At 43.1% G+C, this 18,268-nt stretch overlaps 1 protein-coding gene across 6 annotated transcripts in view; it reads right to left on the bottom strand.

The window, feature by feature from the left end:
• RAD54L2 (RAD54 like 2) overlaps nucleotides 1–18,268 on the bottom strand; it is a 131,040-nt gene that overhangs the window by 13,964 nt on the left and 98,808 nt on the right. For all 6 annotated transcript variants that reach the window (XM_054976864.1, XM_054976863.1, XM_054976862.1 and 3 more), the window contains 8 exons: nucleotides 17,506–17,757; nucleotides 15,544–15,662; nucleotides 14,008–14,126; nucleotides 9,865–9,964; nucleotides 9,398–9,603; nucleotides 8,998–9,173; nucleotides 5,189–5,385; nucleotides 3,214–3,410 (listed from right to left, as the gene is read on the bottom strand). In XM_054976864.1, the coding sequence (XP_054832839.1) occupies nucleotides 3,214–3,410; nucleotides 5,189–5,385; nucleotides 8,998–9,173; nucleotides 9,398–9,603; nucleotides 9,865–9,964; nucleotides 14,008–14,126; nucleotides 15,544–15,662; nucleotides 17,506–17,757 (1,366 nt within the window). The remainder of the gene's footprint in view (nucleotides 1–3,213; nucleotides 3,411–5,188; nucleotides 5,386–8,997; nucleotides 9,174–9,397; nucleotides 9,604–9,864; nucleotides 9,965–14,007; nucleotides 14,127–15,543; nucleotides 15,663–17,505; nucleotides 17,758–18,268) is intronic.

Below are 18,268 nucleotides of genomic sequence, written 5' to 3'. Positions count from 1 at the left end.
ACTCCATTGGCTACCTATCAGCTACCGTGCTCAATTCAAGGTCCTGGTTATTACATACAAAGCTCTTCATAGCCTTGGCCCGACATAACTACGGGACTGCCTCCCTCCCTATGTCCCTCCACAGCAGCTTCGCTCATCCAAACAGCGTCTCTTGCAGATGCCAGCCTGCACATGGGCAAAATCAATTACAGCCTGTACACAGGCCTTCTATGTGGTGGCCCCTACCCTATGGAACAGCCTGCCTGAGGAGGTCAAGAGAGCTCCTATGCTCTTGGCTTTCCGCAAACAATGCAAAACTAAATTATTCAAAAAGGCTTTTTTTACTCCAACAGAAGGGCAGTATTGTAGGGAGGGGGTCTTGGATGTTTCACTAATAGGAGGGCAGTATTGTAGAGAAGGAGTCTCGGATGTTTCGCCAATGAGTTGGGAACTATGGACTCCACCATTATATTGCTTTACATATTATCTGTTGTTTTGAATATGTATTCGTATATACTGCTTGTGCTTCATGTTGTCTAATGTCAATCCTAGAATTGATTATGTTCTGTTTCAGCAATCCTTCAACCCTGTATTGGATCCTTGCTAATGCTATGTCTCTGTAAACTTGTATTCATCTAGCCTATGACACTGTTTATGGAAATGTCCTTGACACTGTATGGAAATGCCTACTCTTGTTCTTGCTACTGATTGTATTGACCTCACACTATGTAATCTGCCTTGAGTCTCAGTGAGAAAGGCAGACTATAAATGACATAAATAAATAAAACAAATAAATAAAATAAACTAGATTCAGAGCTGTTTTATACATTACAGGAAAAGTGTCAATTCCAAAAAGAGGAGATGCCAAAGAGTGTTGCAACTATCTGACCACGCAAGCAAAGTGATGCTCAAAATTCCTCAGCAAAGACTCTTACCATATATGGAATGAGAAATGCCAGATGTTCAAGCTGGATTCAGAAAAGGAAAATGTGCTAGAGATCACACTAGAAATTTACGAAAGGAAATGGAACATACCAGAGAATTTCAGCATAAAATCAATCTATGTTTTATAGATTACAGCGACGCTTTTGACTGTGTGGATCTTGAAAAGCTACCAAGAGTGTTAAAAGAAATGGGGATGCCACAACATCTGATTGTTTTGATGTGCAACCTGTACTCTGGACAAGAGGCTACTGTCAGGACAGAAAATGGGGAAACAGAATGGTTTCCAATTGGCGAGGGTGTCAGACAAGGATGTACATCTCCCCCTACTTGTTCAACCTCTATGCAAAGCTTGTCATAAGGAAGGCTGGATTAGATCTATAATAAGATAGAGTCAAAATTGGTGAAAGAAACATTAACTATTTGAGATATGCGGAAAACAGTGAAGACTTTCAACGGCTACTTATGAAGATTAAAGAAGAAAGCACCAAAGCAGGATTACAGCTGAACATCAAGAAGACAAAAGTAATGACTACTAAGGAATTACACAATTTTGAAGGTGACAATGAGGAAATTGAAGTTGTTCAAGATTTTCTATTCCTTGGCTCAATCATCAACCAAAAAGGAGACTGCAACCAAGAAATCAGAAGGAGATTGAGACTTGGAAGAGCAGCTGTGAGGGAATTAGAAAAGATCATTAAAGATTAAGATGTCTCTCTGGAGTAGAGATGGGCACAAATCGGAACACGAATCAAAAAGAACCACGAACTGACCCGGTTTGCGGTTCACGAACCAGTGGTTTATGGAAGCTCATTTTCCACGAACTTTCAAAAACTGGTCTACTGGTTCATTTGGTTCACGTTAAACCGATATACCCTGTTACATGCCGCTGCCAAGCCCCTGTTTAAATGGCCATTTCCCCGCTGCTCGGAGCGGTGGGGAAATGGCCATTTAAATTGTGGGGCTTGGCTGCCTGGCCAGGAGTTCTTGGCTGGCCAGCCAAGCCTGACCCGCAGTTTAAATGGTCATTTCCCTGCCACTTGGAGTGGCCACTTAAACAGCCCCGCTGATCCACGGGTTTAAATGTCCCTTTCCGTGCCGCTGCAAAGCGGCATGGAAAGGGGCATTTAAACCCCATGAACCACGAATCGGTTCGCAAATTTGCCCCAGTTCGTGGAAGTTTGTGGTTCATGAAAACGCACGAACTACGAACTGCACGGTTCATTTTTTTCGCGGTTCATGCCCACCTCTACTCTGGAGACCAAGATAAAGATAATCCAAACTATGGTATTCCCAACTACTGTGTATGGATGTGAAAGTTGGACAATGAAGAAAGCTGACAGGAATAATGTTAATTCATTTGAAATGTGGTGCTGGAGGAGAGTTTACAGATACCATGGATGTCCAAAAAGACAAATAAGTAGGCTTTAGATCAAATCAAGCCTGAATCCTGCTTAGAAGCTAAAATGACAAAACTGAGGCTATCGTGCTTTGGTCACATCATGAGAAGACAAGATTCTCTGGGAAAGTCAATAATGCTAGGAAAAGTGGAGGGCAGTAGGAAAAGAGGAAGACCTAAAATGAGATGGATTGACTCAATAAAAGAAGCCTCGTCTTCCAGTTTGCAAGATCCAAGCAAGTCTGTTAATGATAGGATATTTTGGAGGTCTTTCATTCATAGGGATGTCATATGTGACTTGACGGCACATAACAACTGGCTGATCCCCCAGTGGTGCGTAAGTGCAGAAGACAGACCCTGCAGTAGCCAGCTGCTGAGAAGCAAGAAACTGGGCACAAGACATGGCTTGGATGGTCAGCCTGCCCAGGAGAGTGCAGAATCTCAGCCCTCTCCATATACAATTTCCTCAAAGCCGAAGTGGTGGCAGCAAGTGCGAGAGAGGAGCAAAAGCCACTCTGAGGTGAGGGGAGCACCATGTGGGTGGTAATGTGCCAAGTGGACACTTGGACTACCACTGGTTAGCCCCAGACACCCGAAAGGGCAAGAAGGGGCAATGCTTGTGGTTCAATGTGGCTGTTCTGCCACAGGTTTACTTGGGTCACAGAACAAACCTCATATTCAAGGCAGTATACATCATTATGCTTTCCCTGACAGCTCTAATTTTTCACAAAAAATTGAAAGCTTACTGACCAGAGATTGCACCGTTTTTGTGTATTAGCACATGGCAAGAGCTAATTAAACATACGTGACAGATGTAGCAGCTGCACTTGGCTAGTCGTAAGTCAGTTAGCACTTCCCTGTCTCCTCCTCTAACCCCATACAAAAAAACTGACCTGTTGTGGTGACAATCTTCTGCACAAGGACACCAGCTCGCTGCAGGTAGTTGATGGGGAAATTGATACCAGGATTGGAAACAGAAGCTGAACCCATACTGCCCAAGTGGACATGGCGAGGCATCATAGGAATGGGGGTGGATTGAACAGGACGTACACTAGCCACTGGCCTCTCCTCACCTTTGAGGCTTGGTCGCCTGTGGAAAGAAAAGAAAGGGAAGAGTTAGTATGGAACAGAATCACAGGGTGACAGGGAACAGAAGACCATCCTGGAAAGTTCCTTCCTAACACCAAGCACGTCCCAAAAGTCCCTATACCACCGAGGCCACAGTGTTTGGACTTTTTCACATGCTCAACATTCCTAATTTTCTTAGCAGTCAGTCCACAAGCATTGGAATCAGTCTGGGTACAGTTTGTCCACACATCTGTCCTCTCTCTGCATTTTTACAGTTGGAGATGGTTTATTTTCTTCCTAATGTGCCTGAGATAATCAGGATTTTCAAGCTGGTGGCATCAGAGCACTCCTTGCCTTTTTTAAAAAAATTGTGCATTCTTATATTGACATAAGGGGTAAATTTTTAAAAAGAAGATTGACAATGAACATACTGCCAGTCTTTGCATGGGAAAGCCTTTAAGGGGGAGTGGCTCCACCACCCACCCTTAAGTCCCCACTCTGATGGCACAAATAAGAGGGCCCTGGCTGAGACAACCCAGAGCGAGGAGGCAGAGGCTAGCACCAGCAGGCCTAACCAACCTCTGTGGGGATAGAGTCCCCAGACTGTGCCGCTTTTTCTGGTGCTGGAAGTGGTCACCCCCTTCCCCAAGGATACAAAGGCTTTTGCCAACTTTAAAAAAAAAACCTTACTTTCATATCACTAGATCAACATATTATTGTAATAACAGATGCAGCAGGTTTTCTGAAATTGCTACTTTCATTTTTTTTAAGTCTCAAGCCCCTTCCCTTGCACAGATTTAAGGAAAAATGCATTACCTACACAATGGAATGGGCTAGAGAGTTACTTGTTTTAAAAATTAAAGCTAGGAATTCAGAGAATCTGATGCATGTATTGTTACACTGTTGGGTCAATATAACATTATAAAAATAACTGAAAAAAGAAAACAAAATCAGGAGTGGGGAAACAGGGAAGAATGATTCAATGATGAGGAATGTTCAGTCATCAAAAAGTGAGTTGGAGATGTGTGGATGGGACAAATAAAACCAAAAAAAACGTTATGCATGAGGAACAAAGGCAACTCAGAATCAGCTTCAAATGCAGATTGGGGTAAAAGTGGTTTCAAAGGAATCAGGAAAAAAAACAGGGGTTGGGGGGAGTGAAAACTAAAGGCAAAAAACCTGTGCAGAAATCAGGGGGTAAACTGAAGCAGTATGGGGCCAGAATCGAGAAGGAAGGGAATGTGCAGACCACTTCCACAAGCAAAGAACAGGTGCTTTTCGGAAAGATGCCTAGACGCCAAGATCACTTAAGCAAGTCCATCAAGCTATGTACTATAGAGGTTATTTTAGATTGTATGATACAACCTGAAACTCAAATCACAGATTTTAATTGCACCCCTTGTGAGGAGAATCTGTAAGAAGGAACATACAGAACAGAAACTTTCAATTTCTTCCGAGTTAGGTTCAAGAAATCATTATTTGTTTAAAGGTACTCTGATCATCTCAAGTAGGAAACGCAAATTGCTATGCACTGTACTTGTGGGGGGCAACTTCAGTACTTTGAAGGTGGGTTCCAACATTACAACTGAACCCAACAGCAAACCCTGGCCATTTAACCATCTGTTTACTTGACTTTATCATCTGCTATTATTCACAGTGGTTAAGAAGTGGCAATACTCTTCTTCCTTATTTTAAGAAGCAGGAAAAACATTCTAAGGGGGGAAAAAACAGGAGCTCAAGACTAGCCATTCCTCCATAGACAGAAATATTTAGCACAGTGGTAAGGAACAAAGTACCCACCAATTCCTCTGACTGAAGGCAGGTATGCTTGTTAGGCTCTGGTCACTAGCTGGGTAATACTGAGCATATGATGGACGGGTATAAGGGACGGATGCACGTTTCTCTTCCTCATAGCTCTTCTTGGCTGCTTTCTTCTCTGCCTTGGTGAGCTTGTGTTCCTTCCGATCAATTAGCAATGACTCATGCTGAAAAGGCTCCTGTTGCCAGAACACAGGGAGGTATTATTTTAAAGCACACTCCTTTACCAAAAATACCATAAAAAAGCAGGTTGTAAAACCAGATGGCAACAATCCCTTACAGGATATCTGCCAGTAACCAATTAATGCTTACATAAAACTTTTGGGAAGCTTGAGGCACTATTTAAAATAACTGGTATTTAATATTAACCCTCCCAGAGAGCACTAGTAGCATCTGGTGATTACCATCAAAGCTTGCCTAGAAACCTGCCTGCTGATTTATGAAAGTGAGAACAAGTGAAGACACAAAAGATGTTGAGCTCTGCCCTGCCAAAGGATGCCTTACAGAGGCCTGGAAAGAATCTGAAAATGGCTGATCTGCTAGTTCAGAGAATCAGAGGCAGAAGCACTGAAGAGAAACATACTGATCTTTATGGGCTAGTGTCCTGTCTAAATGGGATTACTTTGTTAAAACAGAAAGCTAGGGCCCTGCTAACAAGTTGATGGGTTGTGATATAATGGCTGAACTAGATCCTTGTTTAGGTAAAAAAATGCAAGAATTTTATTTTCTGTAAAGAAGAGGAGATAAGGTGGGTCTGAACACAGGACAAGAGTTTTTGCAGGCTGATCTTTAAATTATGGCTACCAAAAAATGTTATTTATTTATTCGATTTATATTCTGCCCTCCTCACACCAGCAGGCTCTGGGTGGATTACAACCATATACAATTAAAACACATTAAATAATTGATACCAGTTAAAACCATAAAACAGTATGTGTGTGTGAGTACACACACACACGCGCGCGCGCGCGTGCACGCGCGCGTAATCATAATGGCACAGCAACCGACTTTTACTTTTACCTTTTACTTTTACCTTAGGAGGCAGAGTCTGCATGTACATTGAGACCATTTCCATACATCCTTAAAGGGATGGCCAACCCACTGAATACTGACGGCTTTCCCCCTTCAGTCCAGATGTCTGTTTTCAAAATGATTGCAGGCTGTTTGGCTTCTGTTTTGTTGGTGCCTTTTCGGGGACTGCGTTCCCAAAAAAGGCGCCCAAAAAAATGGAAGCCAAACAGCATGCAACCATTTTGAAAACGGAGACATCTGAAGAGGAAAAGCCTTCCATGAGTGGGCCATCCCTTTAAGGATGTGCAGAAATGGCCCAAGTCTGAAGGGATGTTTTATTAGTTGTGAAAGTACTAACTAGAGATTGCACAGGGGGGAAATGGGGAGGACGCCTATGAAGAACGGTTTTACCAATGGTTGTGTAAAAACAGAGTGACCATCAACAGCAGCATATGAATAGCAATAACAATAATAAGTGTGTTTATATACTGCCCTTCTAGAAAGATTAATGCCCAGAGTGGTGAATATAGTATTATTATCCCCATAATACAATTGTGGAGCTGGCTGAGAGGAATGGCTTACTCAAGGCAGTAGAGAGATTCAAACCAGCAGAGTACAGACTTGCAGGCCAACCACTTAACCACTTTGCTCCAGCAGTATGATATTGCCAGTTGAACTAAAAGAGGAGAAGTTGAGACCCTGTGAATGAAGGTGTAACAAATATGCTTGAACTGAGACAATGGACTGAGAAAGTCCTAACCTGCAGATGTTACAAAGAGGAAGCAGCAGAGGGTTTCCTAGAGTTTACAAGTATGTACTGGACTTCCTTTTCTGAAGGGTGTGGAGTTGGATGCTCTACTGCCATATTCAACTTGATTATGCAGTAACTTGTCCTAATCATGTGACAGGAGAGCTTCTTACTAGGAAAGGTGACTGGCAACTCCCTTGGCTAGCTGAAGTATCTCTGGAAACCAAGGTTCACAAGGCCAGTACAGGGAAAGAAACAGTATACATTGTTATTCATTATCTTGCAGACAGTTTTTGATCTAGGGGATACAATAGGGAACATGTACAGGGATCCTTTGGAACAGAAGATCAGGAAAATAACACCAAGGAAGCATTATCTAATCCCTGCTCTGCTGTGTACCTGCAGCATTTGTCGAAGACTAGTGACCATGGTGTATATCTAATGAGGGCCAGCCCCATCAGTCAAAGATTGATTTAAGGTGGGGCATTGCCAAAGACCAAAATGGAATTAGGGGTGGGGTACGAGAATAAGACAGGATATTCATTTTGGTGCACTTGTATATATTTTCCAACCTTTTTGAGATAGGAGGCATGAAAAGTAGTTTTCCCCAGGAGTCCCTGCCTACTTAGAAAAGGGATGGCAATATAGGAAGTATGTGATATGTATGCTTCTGAATCCACTAGGTCAAAGACTGGGTTGCTGACAGCAGGTAGTTGCTGTTTGGTATCGAAGTCCAATGAAGCTGCCATTCTTACTTGATGTTTTGAATAAAGTCTCAAATGCTCTGACAGGGAAGAAGGCCTTTGATCTACTACAATGAATCCAATGCCACATCAGTCTTCTGAGTCTGAATCCACATTTCCCTTTGATGAGGATGAGGCATGTACGAGAGACTGACCCTCTCCAGTGTAATTGTTCAGAATGTATTGGATCCAACAGTGGTTGCTGCAGCAGTGTAAGAGAAATGGTTATGCTGAACATGTAGTTGAATGAAGCTGGTCAGTGCTAATAGCACTGGCACAGACAGAACTGGAGATAAACAAATACAATAGCATCTGGGTCTCTGAAAGAAAATAAGGGTGATACTCTTGAGCAATTCGATGAACTGCTGACTGGAGTCTTCAGGTGGATGCATTCAGCCCCAAAGGGGTGAATGAAGCTTTGCGGTGGGTATATCTGGTGGTTTGGTAAATACAGGTAGCCATAATGGGGAGAGCAAGACAAAGAAAAGACGAAAGCGAAGTAACCTCAACTTTGATTACAGGTTTTTTCTTCATCCCACCATTAGTGAGTCCAATAAGGGGGAACAAGACTGGTACTATTCCCAGTAGTCCTTTCAAGACATAGCCCATCAGCTGGCCATCTGGGGGTAGAATTCAATCTAGAGGGTATTCTCAAAACCTAAGCTGGCATCTGGGAGGCAAGGTTCTGGGACCAGGAGGACTAGATGTTGTCAGTGGTATTGGATGGGCAAAACCCAGAGAGATCAATCTTGCAAGGCCCAAGGTAACTGAAGTCTAAGAAATTGTGTCAGAAACAAATAAAGCACACTCACACAAGGTTATCTGAAGGAAGCAGAGTGGTTGTGTGCTGGTTTTGTATGAAGAATCTGTGACAATGTGCACAGGATTCACAATAAGAAAACACCTACTATCCATAGAAGGTCACTTGCTCTACAATGTAAGCACATTCTAATTCTGGTCCATAAGCACATGCAACAGTGGGAAAGTACAAATACAAAAGTACAAGTACGAAAGGGGAGGAAAATTGGGGGAAACAGAGAAAATGGAAGAATGAAATTAGCTTTGCTTTCTTCAGTAACATTGATGGAGAAGTTCCCAAATGATGCTGCAACGTCAACCAAGCAAGAACTGAGCAGGAAGCCACGGCTTCCATTTTAATGGTATTTACAGCAGACACCGTGACACCATACACCCAGAACACAGTGTATGGTCTTAGGTTTGTTCTGTAGCTGGTTTTAAAAATAAAGATAATGGGAATAAGGTTCTCTCTCCCCTCCACACCCCTGTACCTTAGTGATGAGATGAGGGTACTTGAAACAGGCCAGTTGTAGAACGGATTCTTTAATCTTGCTGGAATTGAATGAAAGGTGAGCAGGATCTGTCTCCTCTTCCACAAAGTGCAGCAAGTTCTCCACCTCCCTCCGGGTGAAGTTCAACACCGGATTCAAATCATCTACAACACGATCTAGGAAGGGAGAATACACAATGATTTTTTAAAAAGAAAGAGGATAAAACTGTTGCTCCTGATTTATGAGCACATGCTGTACTTCTACTGACATTTCATTTACTGTGACATTTACAAATGTCTGCACTTATATAACAACTAAAAATGAAAGTAAGAACTGGACTCTAAAACTCCAGCAGACAACAACACAGAGCCAACGCAGAGGTATGAAAGGTTTGGCCTACCTGACATTCCCTGCTTAGAGATCTGGCGATCATATATTTTCTTCTCCAGAGTATAATCAGAAACCAGTCGATAGATGTGGCAGGGCTTCATTTGCCCATAGCGATAAACCCGACACACTGCCTGAGCATCATGGCATGGGTTCCAAGAAGCATCAAATACTACTACTCTGTTTGCGCCAATCAAATTCACACCCAGACATCCAGCTCTGAAAAAGAAAAAAAAATTCTTACAAAACTTGGCCATGGCTTTATGATTCATCTTTTCTGCTGCATCTGTGAATCCTCTGTTTTTTGAAGGTTGATGTATCTGCTAACTATCTGGCATAAACTAATCTGGGATAATAACTTGTGTGAACGACAAGCACAGAAAGGTTAGTTTAGCCCGCCGTGAGTGTCTAAAAGCAACCCCAATATGCACCTGTCAATCCCATGCACCATTCCACTTTTGCAGCATGTGGTCAGCTCACCTTGTGGAAAGAAGGAAGAGCCATACAGAAGTGTTGCCGGGGTCATTGAACTGGTTGATCAATCTCTCTCTTTCAGAGGCTGAAGTGCTGCCATCCAGTCCTACACAAGGGGAATCAGAAGAGGAATTATTAAAAATATGTTCATACATATGGTCGTCAAGACTAAACAATTCTAAAACTATAATAACCAAATTGCAAAGTTATAAAACCATAAACAGATGGTACCTAACACTCAAAAGGATATCACTAATCTACTCCTCAGCATCACCTCTTTTCTGGAAAAACTGCAAAGAAGAAGGAACCTTTGCTCATTGTTGGTGGAGTAGCCCCCATATTGTAAAATTTTGGACAGAAATACTAAACGCTATTAGAGAGATAACAAGTTATGATATTATTATTATTATATTTCAATTTATAAACCGCCCACCCTCAGGGGCTCTGGGCGGTGAACAAGTTAAAATCAATAAAAACAAGAAAACAACAATTCTAAAATCAACATACAGTAAACAATGAAATAAATTAACCAGACACATTAAGGTGCAATGGTGGGGAGAACCCATCCCACTCCAAAGGTGGGAGGCCGACATGGCACCGCCCCCTTCATCCACCGAACGCCTGGCGGAACAGCTCTGTCTTACAAGCCCGGCAGAATGATAATATGTCCTGCTGGGCCTGGGTCTCCGTTGACAGAGCGTTCCACCAGGCTGGGGCCAGGACTGAAAAGGCCCTGGCCCTGGTTGAAGTGAGGCTGGCTTCCTTAGGGCTGGGGACCACCAGTAAACATTTATCCGCTGATCAAAGCGGTCTCTGGGGAACATACAGGGAGAGGCGGTCCCCGAAGATATGCTGGTCCCAACCTGCTCAGGGCTTTAAAGGTAAGAACCAACACCTTGAACCTGATTCGGAATTCAACTGGAAGCCAGTGCAGCTGGCGCAGGACAGGTGTGATATGTGACTGATAGGATATACCAATCAGGACCCGCGCAGCCACATTCTGGATCAGTTGTAGTTTCTGGATCAGGCCCAGGGGTAGCCCAGCATAGAGTGAGTTATAGTAATCTAGCCTGCAGGAGACTGTTGCATGGGTCACTGTAGCATCAGGTAGGGGGCAAGTTGCCTGATCTGATGAAGATGGAAAAATGCAGACTTGGCAACCGCCGTGACATGGGCCTCCATCGACAGGGAGGCATCCAGGAGCACGCCCAGACTCTTCACCACTGGCCATCCAGGGCAGGGAGCTGGATCCCAACATCTGGCAGCCCCTGTCCCAGCTGCAGGACCTCCGTCTTCACCAGGTTCAGTTTCAGCCTGCTCTGTTTCAACCATGCTGTCACAGCCTCCAGAGCTCTGGCCAGATTGTCTGGGGCCGTGTCTGGCCGGCCATCCATCAACAGAAAAAGCTGGGTGTTATCCGCGCATTGATGACAGCCCAGCCCAAACCTCCGCACCAACTGGGCAAGGGGGCGCACATAGATGTTAAATAACATCGGGGAGAATATTGCCCCTTGTGGAACCCCGCACACCAAAGGGTGACGGGGCGATAGATCTCCCCCGAGCGTCACCCTCTGTCCCAGACCCTGGAGAAAGGAGACCAGCCACTGTAAGGCTGTCCCCCTAATCCCCACGTTGGCGAGGCAGCTGGCCAACAAATCATAGTCGACCGTATCAAACGCTGCTGAGGTCGAGTAACACAAGCAGTGCCGACCCACCTCAATCCAGATGCCTGCGGAGGTCATCTGTGAGGGCAACCAAGGCCGTCTCCGTCCCATGGCCAAGACGGAAGCCAGACTGGAATGGGTCCAGGACTACAGCATCATTCAGGAATTCCTGCAGTTGTACTGCCACCGCCAGCTCAATCACCTTGCCCAGGAACGGGAGGTTCAACACTGGGCGGTAACTGGACGGGTCGGAGGGGGCCAAAGATGATTTTTTCAGGAGGGGCCGCACCACCGCCTCCTTTAACGCTCTGGGAAAAACCCTAGAGCTCAGGGACATGTTAACAATGGCCTCCAAATGGTCCCGTAGTCCCTCCGAGCTGGCCTTCACCAGCCAGGATGGGCAGGGGTCCAGAGGACAGGTGGTTGGCCTCATCCCCTGCAGGATCCTGTCAACTTCATCCTGGGAGAGCAGCCTGAAATGATCTAATACAGACCCAGAAGACGGCCAAGGGGTCTCCAGTTCCCTTACTGTATCAACAGTGGGCGGCAGGCCACGGCAAAGGGACAAGATTTTGCCCACAAAACAGCTCGCAAAAGCCTCGCAGCCAATCGTTGAATTAAGAATTTGGTGGTCTCCCTGAGAGAGGGAGACCAAGGACCGAACTGTTTGAAATAACTGAGCCAGGCGTGAGCTAGTGGACACAATGGAAGCAGCAAAGAAATCCCTCTTTGCTGCTTTCGCTGCCACCTCATAGGCTTTCATAAACGTCCTATAAGATGTTCTTGCCTCTTCGTCGCGCCCCCGCCTCCACACTCGCTCTAGTCGTCTCAGAGACCGCTTCATCTGGCAGTCACTGAAAATAATTTTTCTAGGATTGTGGGAACACACAACAATTCCTGATATCAGAAAAGATCTTATTAATTCTATTTTAGTAGCAGCCAAGAGTGCAATAGCATCCAAATGGAAAGACAAATCACCACCAACCATAGATCTATGGATGGCAAAAGTTTGGAATCATTTGATAATGGAGAAAATTACTGACAAATTATACCAAATGGAACACTACCCTCTAGGAACAGATTTTTGGGAAAAATGGTTCCTGTTCTATGAATACTTGGAATCTAAGGGCTTACAACCTACTTCTCATTTTTATTCTTTGTTGTATTAAATATTATAAATTGTTGTTGTATATTTATTTATTTATTTATTTATTTATTTATATACCGCCCATCCCCAGGGGCTCTGGGCGGTGAACAGTTAAAATCGATAAAAACAAAAACTAAAATCAATATACAAATAATAAAACAAATTAACAAGGTGCAGTGGTGGGGAGAACCTTCCCCACCCCAAAGGTGGGAGGCCGACATAGCACCGCCCCCTTCAATCACCAAACGCCTGGCGGAACAGCTCAGTCTTACAGGCCCGGCGGAACGATAATATGTCCCGCTGGGCCCGGGTTTCCATTGACAGAGCGTTCCACCAGGCTGGGGCCAGGACTGAAAAGGCCCTGGCCCTGGTTGAAGCGAGGCGGGCTTCCTTAGGGCTGGGGACCACAAGTAAATATTTATTCGCTGATCGGAGCGATCTCCGGGGAACGTACAGGGAGAGGCGGTCCCGAAGATATGCCGGTCCCAACCCAATCAGGGCTTTAAAGGTAAGAACCAACACTTTGAACCTGATTCGGAATTCAACCGGAAGCCAGTGCAGCTGGCGCAGGACAGGTGTGATGTGTGACTGGTAAGGTATACCAGTCAGGACCCGTGCCGCCGCATTCTGGACCAGTTGTAGTTTCCGGATCAGGCCCAGGGGTAGCCCAGCGTAGAGTGAGTTACAGTAATCTAGCCTGGAGGTGACCGTTGCATGGATCACTGTAGCCAGGTCCTGGGACGTCAGGTAGGTGATTGGCCCTCTCCTGAAAGGGATTAAAGCCAATACCCTGAATGTATATAGTTGAAGTTGACTTATTTCCCCAATAATGTCTCTGTTGAACGTATGTTATTGTTCTGTTGTTGTTCTGGTTACAAAATTAAATAAAAAGATTTAAATTAAAAAAATATGTTCATACTATTCTGATCATCATATGCAGCTTTTGAGCTTTGCTTGACACCATTTATAAGATATTCAAATAGAGCAAAAATATATCTCCATATTAATGGATAATTTTAAAATCAAGGCTACTTGGCAAGAAAATACCAGTTACTTCTGCCAAATTGAACAAACATCCTCCAAATACTTTAAAGCATCAGCCTGAAAAGAAACATAAAAAGAAACCGTGGTCATGCCCACAAGAAACCAAAGGAAGTATTGTGGAAAAACTGAAGAAAACTGAAAAACTTTAGAAAGGTCAGCTCAGCAGCAAGCACACGAGCAGTGCAATCCGAACAGGGCTGCCCCTTTCTATGCCCATTGACTTCAATGGGCTTAGAAGGGTGTAACACTTCTTAGGATTGTGTTGTGAGTGGTGCAAGGACGTGCTATACTTACTGTAATAATTCACATTTCGGACCCAGTTTTGGACTCCTTGTGCATCCAAGCCTAGGTGAGAAGGCACTGGCCTCTTTGCTAAGAAATCCTCAATGACAGATAATGTGGAGAGGCTCTGGCTGCAAAAACAAATTGTCCACTCAGATAGGAAATGGGAAAATAAAAAACTCCACAGTACAATTAGGCTTTGCTCACACTTGAATTATTTTTCTGCACTGGTACTTTACTATACAAGATCTTCTACTTCACAGAAATGAATGGGCATTTCACCTGCGCCATATGTATGAGGTATTGGTGGGAATTGGAATAGACGCATTACTCAACCATGGTTCTGTGTGTAGGGGTTAATGGGCCAGATCCTAAGGTTCTCTTTTAAGTGAGGAATCTTCTGTTCATAGGAGACTCTTCCATGAATGGATGAAGTCTTCCTCTTTCAGGAGTCCTTCAGATAACAGAACATTCCTCACTAAATGGAAGGGAACCTAAGGATACAACCCACTGGTTAGTGCTTTTTAAAATGATAGTGCAAAGAAAAAATAATTTTCACATTACCAATTTTGGATAGACAAGATACAATGGATTTTCACTACAGATCCAGATTAAATTTTGATTTCTTAGATGTATCTGATCCAAGCCCTTGAGATGGTTCCCAATAAAATCAATATTAAAATGATACAGAATAAGAAAAACATATCAGACTATCCACATATCCAAATTCTAATCAATCAGCTTTATACAGGAAGAGTAGGTGCCTTCTAGAAGATTATATTCACCAGTTAACCAAAGGTGAATACATAGGCTATGTAGCCCTCCCTGAATAGAGAGTTTCACAGATGGTATGCCACAGCTGAGAAGGCTGTAGATCCATAAGCCACCCGACTATACTTCAGAAACCAGGTGTATTTCCAACAGTATCTTTAGACAATCTTAGAGGAACATACAGGAAGTAGTGCTCCTTTGGCTAACTAGGATCCAAGTTATTTAGGGTTGTAAAAATAAAACTAGCAACCAGTGCAGACCTTTAAGAACAGGAGTAATATGGTCCCTCTGGCCAGTTCCAGCTAGAAGCCTGGCTAGTGAATTCTGGATTTATAGTAGTTTTTCAACAGCCTTGAAGGGAACTCTTCATTTATACTCCACCATTTTCCCCAATGGGGACCCAAAACAGCCTGCATTGTTCTTCTCCATTTTATCATCACAACAACCTTGTGAGGTAGGTTAGGCCAAGAGATTGCTATATGCCCAAGGTTGCTCAGCAAGCTTCTGTGGCAGAATGGGGATTCAAATCTCGGTCTCCCAGATTCTAGTCTGACACTCTAACCGTTACACCCTGTTGTAAAGGGGGGAGGGGAGAATGCCCAGAGTGGTTGAGAATCTCCTTCCATAAAGGCATGCTTCTTTGCAAAGTTTAATTGGGTAGTTTTAATTTATTAACATAAATAATGTATTTAAGAAATTTCATTACACTAGAATTTAAAGTACAGCAACACTGCATAAAGATATAAAAAACTTGCAGATAGCAATTCTGCCTCTTACCTGAAGACCAATATTTTGTCTCCAAGTTTCACACTTTCCTCCACAAGATGGAACAGCAACACCATCTTGGGTGAGTTCTGCAGGACTCCAGTCTGGTAGTCACAAAGGATGTCTTTAGCCTGTAGGTAAACAGAATACTTTGTACCTAAGGAGAGGTTTGCTGCTGTGTCATATAAGCGACCCCTTAAATCTATACGATTCTAATGAGACAAATCTAATTTCCTAGCATTCTCTGTGCTTCTACTCAAGTATCTTCTACTCTATTCAAACTTCATCAGAAATAGAATATTAGACAATAATGGACAATTCACTCAGTCTAAGTAGTTCATGTGCAAAGATGAGCCTTCCATCCAGAAACAAAGTTTCTACACAAAATAATGCGATGAGCATCAAGTCGTTAAAAAAAGCAAGGCTGGAAACAGTAGAGATAGCCACCCCAAACCTACTTTGGGTGCGGAAAACAGCCATACCAACTGTCAGGCAGGTGAGACGCACTATCCTTTTACTTTGTGGGACTGAGAAACCTGCCTTCCCTGAGGCCTTGGCTCTCCAGTCCTTGGGTTCATTCTGGGGTGTACCCACGTCCCCATCAGCAACTCCAGACTTGGCTTAAAAATATAAATCAAGTTTACTAAGTTACAGGAGTGTTGCAAAGCATAAAGCACCCAAACAGGCAACAGACATAAAACAAATAAACCATACTGTTGCTAGATAAGTCTTTCTATATAAAACTTAACAGCTTGTTAACTTAAGTATCTCTGGTTGGTGTTGGCTGGATGTTCATCTTACCTATCTAGTTGAATATGTGGCCTCTCCATGCCTAGGTGGTCCAGCATGGAGGCATGTCAAGGTGAGAGAATAGTGAAGGGTTTTTTGGTTCACTGAGAAGACATCTTTTCTAGAACTCAGTGCATCACCAAGCAACTTGAGAGCCAATCAGAGCCAAGCAGTTAATTAGTGCGGTTTTGAGAACATTCAGGGAGGACAGATCGACTTTCTCTGAGACAGCCTTCAAGGTCGAATCACTCAGAGCTGCTCTGCAGGTGTTTAATTAGCTTAGCCAGCACTTTTAACATTAGGCCAAGGCCTGAAAGCAAACACTGAACCAAAGCTCTGCTATTCTTAACTAGCAACTACTTCCATACAGAAACAAACTCTCATGCTCTCCCTCTTGAGAAGTTTTTTACCATCTGTCCTGTGTTTTATAGCTGGAGACTATTAGCATAAGGCACCTCAACCACAATGGCAATCAATACGGAAGCATGCGTTCAGGTATCTTGGTAGTGCTTTGTAGATAAATTCAATCACTGTTCTCAGACGGAACCCACTCTTCAACACTGAGTTGTTGCTTTTGAATCATTATTTGCATGTTCGTCTCATTAAGATCTCTCTACAGCCAATTCACTTAAAGTTCTGAATGCCAGCCACGCTCTGAAAAAAGCAGAGAAACTGCATTCCATGCCTCTGGTGAAAATGACTTTAAATGTCTTCAGGGCAGTGACAGCCACAGAGATCTGAAATCCCTCTTGATCACAACAAAGATGGCAGCAGAACAGGAGGCTCTTTATAACAAGTGAGAGAGTGGTTAAGGATATTACTACTGCTGTACAGCATCATTTCAAGCATGAAAACTGTTCTTACATGTAGAAATTCATGTACATTGTCACAAATTATGTTAGGCATCGATGTTTATTTTACTGCAATTAAAATTATTGTGCTCCACAAACTATTTCAAAACTAACGTGTGCCTGATTTCACATGCAACACTGTACACATTTCTTACAAACACCTTCACAAGGGAATGGCATGCATGAGGCAGTTCATGCCTAGTTTATCAACAGCCATAACAATACACAGGTACCATATTAGAAATTGTTCCAGTATCAGTTTGAGGAGTCTTCCTTTTTGCTGGAGGAAGGAACCAGAAAAAACCTAATATGGAATTCTGAATCTGATACTCACCCATTCATAAGTGACAACCTGATTGGCCCTCTCCTGAAAGGGATTGAAGCCAATACCCTGAATGTATTTGCTGTTGGTAGCCTCTCCAATCGGCGGTCCCAAAGCATTGCTCTCAGATTTCCCTTTCATCCCCTGCGACTGGCAGCGTGAATTGGTACCAGCTGTGCCAAGATCATCCACATCTAGATCTTGTTCATTTGCCAAATTCTCTTTTTGCAAAGCTTCATATAACACATCAGGGTGATTCCAGATCTAAAAGAAGGAGACAATTTTTTTAGATATTTGAAAACTCTGAAGGCATACTTTTTCAACTAAAGACTTTGGAAATCTATTTATTAAATATGTAGGAAGTAATGAGTCCAAGGAAAGATAAGCTATTATATTTATTCATAGTTATAAAATATCCTTGTGGGGAACTGAGAATAAAAGCAATTTCACCACAAACTAAATATGAATCAGAGTCCTCAAAGGACTTGCAATCTAGTTATTTATTATACAAGAGCTAGGGGAACAAAAGATAACATGCCAAAAAATAAAATTAAAAGCCTTTAATCTGAAAATGGTATGAAGTATTTTTAAATATACAGAAATATCTTCTATACTGCATTACTTCCAAAGCATGCCTGTAACTGCTTTTATCTTTATGTCTTCAAAATACTGTAATAAAAATATTCAAATTCAAATAAATCACAAGCCGAAGCATTGTAATATAAAATTAGCAGCATTCAAGAAATACATAATACTAACCAGCAGGAACTTAGTC

This window comes from Eublepharis macularius, chromosome 4 (assembly GCF_028583425.1).
Source record: "Eublepharis macularius isolate TG4126 chromosome 4, MPM_Emac_v1.0, whole genome shotgun sequence".
NCBI lineage: Eukaryota > Metazoa > Chordata > Lepidosauria > Squamata > Eublepharidae > Eublepharis > Eublepharis macularius.
The sequence above is the reverse complement of the archived record's forward strand: the minus strand, read 5'-3'. Positions and strand labels throughout refer to the sequence as shown.